At 30.4% G+C, this 7,504-nt stretch overlaps 1 protein-coding gene across 1 annotated transcript; it reads left to right on the top strand.

The window, feature by feature from the left end:
• The first annotated feature begins 4,501 nt into the window (after positions 1-4,501).
• Positions 4,502-6,306, top strand: LOC105109069 (UPF0481 protein At3g47200-like). Its single transcript, XM_011003660.1, has 2 exons — positions 4,502-4,622; positions 4,888-6,306. Exon 2 carries the CDS (start codon positions 4,901-4,903, stop codon positions 6,245-6,247), a length of 1,347 nt encoding a protein of 448 aa, XP_011001962.1. The 5' UTR covers positions 4,502-4,622; positions 4,888-4,900; the 3' UTR covers positions 6,248-6,306.
• The last annotated feature ends 1,198 nt before the right edge of the window (positions 6,307-7,504 follow it).

The raw sequence follows: 7,504 nt of genomic DNA, 5'->3' as shown, positions 1-7,504 counted from the left end.
AAAAATTAAGTTTTCACCTTGACACATTTCGTTCTTGCCTGGACCTCTTATTTCATGATCATGTTCTGAGATTTTGCAACGCACTTGGTGAGAGTGATAATCACAGAGCTTGTAGTGAGTTTTTACCTGCAATGTATCGCAGATGGTTAAGATCGGTGAATTCAGGTAAGACAAAAGGCAAGTAGCTGAAATCTCGAACCAAGTCAAGAAGAAATAAAAACTAAAAGACATTCCTTCATACAAGGAAGATGAACTCCATGCTCCTCGGATGAGGATGATGATTAACAATTTTAATTTCCATGCATAATTTTATTTGTGGGATTTATGTTACGTATAAGGATGAGATTTGTAATCTCCAAGGATCAAAGGCAACATTAAAAACCTTATGTCGAATAATCCAACAAACAAAACATTGTGAGCAATGTGATAGAAACGATCATACAATTGAAGAATGTCGAGTCCTCAGATTCCACTGCAAGTGTTGTGACAGGAGAGGCCATACTATGGATAGATGTAAATTTAAAAATAGAACATAGGTTCCCAAAGACACAGGAACTCAAGGCAGTAGGTACAGTCAATCCAAGCAACAACGTCAAGGGTTTAAAGGGAACACTAATCCTTGTGGGTCCTTTCCTGCCACCCACACAGCAAACATAGCTCCATCGTAATGGTATTTCTGCAGAGTAACTCCAACAATTAGCACATGCTATTTCTATGATCCAGAATGATGACCCACAGTATGAAGGATTGACTTCATCTAGCGGATAAAAGCTCACGGTATCAATAATAAAGCTTTTCAATTAATGTAAATGAATGCATGAAAAACCAGTAATTTTTGAAGCTGTACAAATGGTGCCCATATATTTTTTAAAACATAGATTCTCTTTTCAGTATGATTTTATCTTTAGAAATCCTGAGAGGATAAGCAGTCTGATAAGGTTAATTACTGCAAGTTAAACTCATTAGTTCCTCTGGTAATAGCAATGCTCATGCAAATATTTGCAGCAGGTTTGGCTACTTTTTTCATAGGTGATTATGACCTTGAACACGGGAAAAATAGCAATCCATATAAGATAAACTTTGGACGAATAAAACTAATGATAATATGCCTACCATATGCAGGAGCATTCACACTGAGGAAAGCTTTTCTTTTTGTTCTTCACAAACTTTTCAAAGACCATAGAAGTCGTTGTCTTATCATACCAACTCCGTCTCATATCACAAATTCCTAAGTATATGAATTTTCTTAATATGAAATATTATATAACAATTAAATCTACTCATGTTGAGTTTATTAAATGTAAATTATAAATAATTCTAATAAATACAAATCTAACCAGAGGAGTTGAGGGTTCAAATAAATTAAGAACTTTTATTCGGAAATATAATATGAAAACTTTGTCACAAGCTAATGCACGCCTTTTCGTCACCAAATACCTTTTGAGACGAGTCCTTTTCGTTGCCATGGCCCATGACTATCTCCATAACCTAATCGCGAAAGGTATTTGATTATGTAAATTGAATTTTGTTGCAAGATGCAATCTGAAATACATTAATTTGGTTTTCAATAATAAAGTATTTTTTATCTTATTTATTTAGTATTGTGATAATAATAATTTTTTAAATTTATTTAAAAAATACATTGATTTTTTTTAAATTAACACATTAAAATAATCTAAAAATATTAAAGAAATTAATTTAAAATAAAAAATAATTTTTTTAATACACTTTTAAATGCAAAAACTAACGATATCAAAACCTTGTTAAAGGATTATTGTTAATTGTCATTAATACCTTATAACCCGGAATTAACTAATTATATTAGTAGCTTGCAGTTAATTAAATTTACTCCAATTGTAAGGAGAGCTTATTATTAATAAGCAAAAAGCCTATTGATATAAAAACAAGAGAAAAAGGTATTTGAGTATTATAAGATTTGTCAATTCGATCGAAATAAATTGCCTTTAATTAACTAAAATAATGATGTGAGAATAAAAAACGACTACGACTATTTCATGACTCAATGACTTAACCTCAATTGAATTACATCACATATTCTCTAATACACGACAAGTCGTGTGATCACATGCCATATTATCTATTGCTTTTCAATATTTTAATAGGAGGTTTGAAGGAGTTGAGCTCAATAATGGGATTAGTTAATTAATTAATAAATTGTATTAATTAGGATTTATATATTTCTTCAATAAACTAAGCCATTAAATAAATAATCATTAAACTAAACAGATAAAGAAAAAAAATACCTCTATTGCTAACATACTCTATATACTCACAAGTTGCTGTGTGAACGATGACTATCTTCTTAATGTCACTTGCAATAAAGTGAAAAAAACAAATTTACACGTTTTTTTTAATACTCCACCACCGGTGATTTTAACATGCATCTTGGTACCCTTATACTTAATATTAAAAAAATATCAAGAATTAAACTTGAGCATTGCCTATAAAATTAAGGGAATCTAACGAGTGTGGAGAAATCAACTGGGTGTCTCTTCCAAATTTGTTAAAACAATTTGTTTAATAGATATATTTTAGATCAAATTAAAAAAAATCTATTTATTTTTTAAGTTAAAATTAACTTTGTTGATATTTAATCTCTAACATAAATTTTTTAACATAAAATATTAATATAATTTAAATAAATTATAGATAAACAAAAAATTAATTTTAAAAAACTATTAGTTAACTTATTTTTGGTGAAATCTCATACTTCCTAATAGAACGTCTCTATATCACACATATAAAAGAAAAGATTTTTTTATGTATTATAAAATGAAAAGTTAAAAAATTAAAATTATATACAAAGAACATACAAGTTTTAGATGAGAGATCCTAGACAAAGTTGACTTTGAACTTAAACCTTCATACAAGTATACTTAGGTCGATCCAAGATGCGCTATTAAACTTTTAAAAGGAATACATCTCCTAAACAAAAAGAGCATTGAGTTTAAACTCATACACAAACATATATGCACTCTAGTTTTTAGAGAAAAAGGATTCAAAATAAAGTGGATTTTGAGCTTAAACTTATACATATATGTGTACATGTTGGCTTGGGTTTGGGCTTCAGGTTGGTCCCGGGTGTGAATTTGAGTTTTTTATAAAATAATAATTTAGGCTCTAAAAATTTATTTTTTGCTTACTAAAATTTGAACTTAACCCTGGTCTATGAACAATTATTTCTTCCAACTTATTATTTATGTGGTCAAGCATATAAAGGTTAATAATCTTTTCCAAAAGCTTTTTTAACAAAACTTGAATAGTTTTTTAACTAAAAAATCTAGATTTATTGTCAAAATATTAAGGTTTATTTTTTTTTATGGTGGCTAATCAAAAATTGATAATGGTGAGAATTTATTCTGATTTTTATCAAAATTAATAATTTAATCTTTAAGCTTTTAAAATCACTATAAACAAATGAGGGGTGAAGGAAGAATTTCTAATAAGTTTTTTTTAAAACAATTTATACACTCTTCCTCATCTTATTTTTAGTGTTTTTCTTCTCTTTTTCTGCTTTGATTTTTCTTTTAAATTTATAGTCGAGGTTCACTTTATTGAGAGATAATTAAGTTCTTTTAATTTGACTCAAAGATCTTATTTAGAAGTGTATTTAAGTGTTGTTGAAATTTTGAGAGATGTATTGCAAATATTTTAATTGTATAATGAGATGAGCAATAAAAATTTAAAGACAAATAATTTATCATTGATAACAATAAAAGTTTCATTACTTTAAAGTGCTTCAATAAATAAATTTTTTATTTTAATTTAAATAGAGATATTATTGTTTTTATTAATATGTGATTTGATATCAATTACAAGTTTGAATACATGATTAATATTAATATGTATATTAAAATTTTATAATTATATTTATGTTGAAAGTATGCTTGCCATGGGTTTTTATTTTGCATGTTTATAAATTTAAATTTGTATGAGTTATAAACTTTTCTTAAAATATTTTTATTTAGCATATCTTTTTTTTTTTGAGAAATTAAACAATATTTCTTAACTTTTTGAATTACAACCCAATTCAAAGATGGTTAGGTCAAAACCAATGAGATTTTAAAAAAAAACTAAAAAAGTTATTTTAATTGTAAATAAAATCAACTTGAATAATTGATTCGATGACATTTCGGTTTGCACAAAAACATGATAACATGAGCTCTTTATAGAGTCACGCTCAAGCCAAATCTCACAACTATGGATTAAAGGAATAGGAATGGATACGTTGTAATATCAACATATGAAATTTTCTCAAAAAAATAAATCAATATTCGATTAACCTTAGTCTCAAAGATATTCTAATTTCAATTAGATGTGCATTTACTGAGGTCCCTGGAGACATAGATATAAAAAGAATGCAACTTGCATGTTTAGGTAGGTGGAAGGTCAACAGCCTTACAGCCATTTTCTTAATTAAGAAACAAAGAATGAATTAAACTTTGATTATTGCCTATAAATGAAGGGACTATACCAGAGTTGAGAGACAGGAGAACTCGTACGTACTAGCTTGTACTGAAGAGCACAAGAGAGAAGACAAGGGTCGCGGGAGAATCGGTATAGCATCCAGAAAATCAAGTGCCTTCGCTTCTTAGACCAAGGTACTTGGGTTCTTTGTGCACTAGCTAGTTTTGTTTCCTTGCTGTTCATGTTCCTTTTTCCATTAATTTTGGCCCCAAAACAAGGAAATGATTCCTTGCATGATTAAATCAATTCCATGAGATTTTCACAAATTGAACCCCCAAGTACTGCCATACCGATTATCAACTTGTTGCTTGTTTGTTTTAGCACCTTCTCCTTCTGCTGCTTAATTGAAGTTAATCCCATTACTAGTTAATTACAGTTGTTTATTTGTCACATGATCAGAAAGCTTCAACAAATGGGAGACATCGGTCAATTAGCAAGGCCTATAAGTCGAATCGAAAATTTGTGCCAGGAGATTTTAATTCAAATTCCAGATGAGTTGGAGAGTAGCTTTCGGTCTGAGCAATGTATCTATAGAGTTCCTGCTGCACTTCGTGATTTAAATAAAGCTGCCTTCACTCCTCTAGTAATTTCTATCGGCCCTATTCACCATAATAACAAGAAACTGAAGGCTATGGAAGTTCAGAAACGGAGATATCTGAAAGACTTTTTCGAACTGCGAGTGGAAAAGGGGAAAAGAAGAATACTTTTGACTGCACTTTTGAGCACCATTTCAGAAAAAGAAGTCGACATCTGCCGTCGCTATGTAGCTGATACCTCCGAGTTTAACTCGAAGCTTAGCGGCGATCAGTTTGCGAAGATGGTTCTGGTAGACGCTGTATTCATCTTCGAGCTCTTCTTGAGGAATGAAGAATACCTGCGTGATAACAGCAAATATCAAGACGATTTTATAATAGGTAAACCCTGGTTGAGAGCCGCGATTCGAAGAGACTTGATATTGCTTGAAAATCAGCTGCCATTCTCAACTCTTAATGAATTATATGAGCTTGCGACGAGCACAGCCGATTGCTTTTCTCTCATGGATCTTTCCTTCCGGTACTTTGAGAAGTACAAAAAGAAATCCAAGCCCAGCAAAACAATACTACATTTCACTGATTTGGTGAGATGTTTTCTATCCTTCAAGCACCCGGATTTAAAATTAGAAAAGGGAGGGCCGATAAAAACACTTTATAGCGCAACCATGCTGCAGCAGGCAGGAATTAAGTTCAAGGCGTTGCCAGACGAATCGTTGCTTGACATTAGAGCCTGGGAACCTCTCTCAAAAGAGGAACGGATCTTAGAAAAGAAAGGTGAGTTACATATGCCTCCCCTTGAGATCGACAACAACACCGAATGTCTCCTCCGAAACCTCATGGTGTTCGAGCAGTTACATTATCCAGGAGAAGAGCACATTTGCCGTTACGTTAAGCTACTAGATTCTCTCGTGGACGTCGACAAAGATGTCTATTTGCTCATCGAAAATAAAGTTATTATTAGCAAGCTAGGTGACAGTGATGCTGTGGCGAAGCTTATTAACACGCTTTGCCGAGAAATGGTAGAAATATCTTCCAGTTTCGATCCCCTCTCCAAACTGCTGAATGATTACTATGAAAGCTCCTGGAACAAAAACAGGACCTACTTGCTAAGTGTGTACTTTAAAAATGTTTGGATAGGCACTGGAACTGTTGTTGGATCTCTCATCTTGGCCATCGCTGTGACACGGTTCATCCTATACTTTGTACGCTGGTCTTTAAGTTCTTAGAAAAGAGAGGCTTGAATCCAAACCTTTTAATGCTATTTGTGCTAGATTCTTATGATTTACTTGCTTTGATGTTGTTTAAAGTTTGTGACATAAATTATTATTGAACTTTATGGTTAATTAATTATTGTTTGCACTATTTCTACATCGTACATCAATAAGTCTCTATGGCGTGACAATATCCATATTTATTTAATAGAAAAGTGATATGACATGGAAAAAAGAGAGAATCACGTACAATTTCACAAAAATAATATAAGAACATTTAACATATTTAGTTTTTTTAATATCATTTATCTTGATTTTATATTCTCCTTATATCTATATCTATTTTATTGAATAAATATTAGTAATTATAACTTAGCATCACAAAATTTCTCAAAAGTTTTAAATAAAAAATTTATTATTTTTTCTTCTTACGAAGTTAAACATACGGGGGAGAAGACAAATGGTTTTGGTTGTTAACTCAACTCGCATAAAAAAAATCAAAACTAGGGGCATTAATAAGATTTTTTTTATATTTAAAAATTTGATGGTTTAATAGTGATTATTATGAAAAAATAATATTTAAAAATTCTTGTAAAAATTTAAACATAATTAAACAACTAAATAAAAAATTATAGTTTTTTTAAATTATTATTCTACTATGATATGATCAAACATTCTTGTAACCTTAAATATATTTTATTGGTTCATAAATATATCTTATTAAATTATTTACATAATTTTTTAAAAATAAATATTTACTTATAATCACTCATTTTCACATCAACTACTACATCATGTATACCTTCACTAGGTCTGCATTTCAATTAATTGTTTTTTGACAATTTGTTTTCTATTTATTCATGACAATGAGCTCAATGTTACTTTAATCTACTGTTTTCATCCGAAATGTCTTTTCCTCGTTTTCAAGTCTGTATTTTAAATGGACAAAGCTTGACCCAAAGACTAATTATGGAGGTCACAAGTCAATGCTATAATATATTATTCTCATGGAAAATTCGAACCACAACTCATCATTTCGATGTCACAATTGAAAAAAAAAAAAAACCCTAATCATTGAGCTGCCTAATTTAACAACTAGGGTTTAATCGCTCGGGCTTCATCAGATGAAATGATTATCCAGGTTGGCATTTGAAACAAGTAATATATATATACTGCTCCACCTCATCTGAACTCAAAGAATCATCACTAAACTCGCACTAATTAGACAAAATTGTTTGAAAAGTAACTGCACGTAACAAATGGGTAATCAAA

The sequence above is a fragment of the Populus euphratica genome, unplaced genomic scaffold (assembly GCF_000495115.2).
Source record: "Populus euphratica unplaced genomic scaffold, PopEup_1.0 scaffold439.1, whole genome shotgun sequence".
In the NCBI taxonomy this organism is placed as follows: Eukaryota; Viridiplantae; Streptophyta; class Magnoliopsida; order Malpighiales; family Salicaceae; genus Populus; species Populus euphratica.
The sequence above is the reverse complement of the archived record's forward strand: the minus strand, read 5'-3'. Positions and strand labels throughout refer to the sequence as shown.

What these genes read in the sequence shown, in the direction of transcription:
- LOC105109069 (XM_011003660.1), top strand. Translation starts at nt 4,901, where the DNA reads ATGGGAGACATCGGTCAATTAGCAAGGCCTATAAGTCGAATCGAAAAT.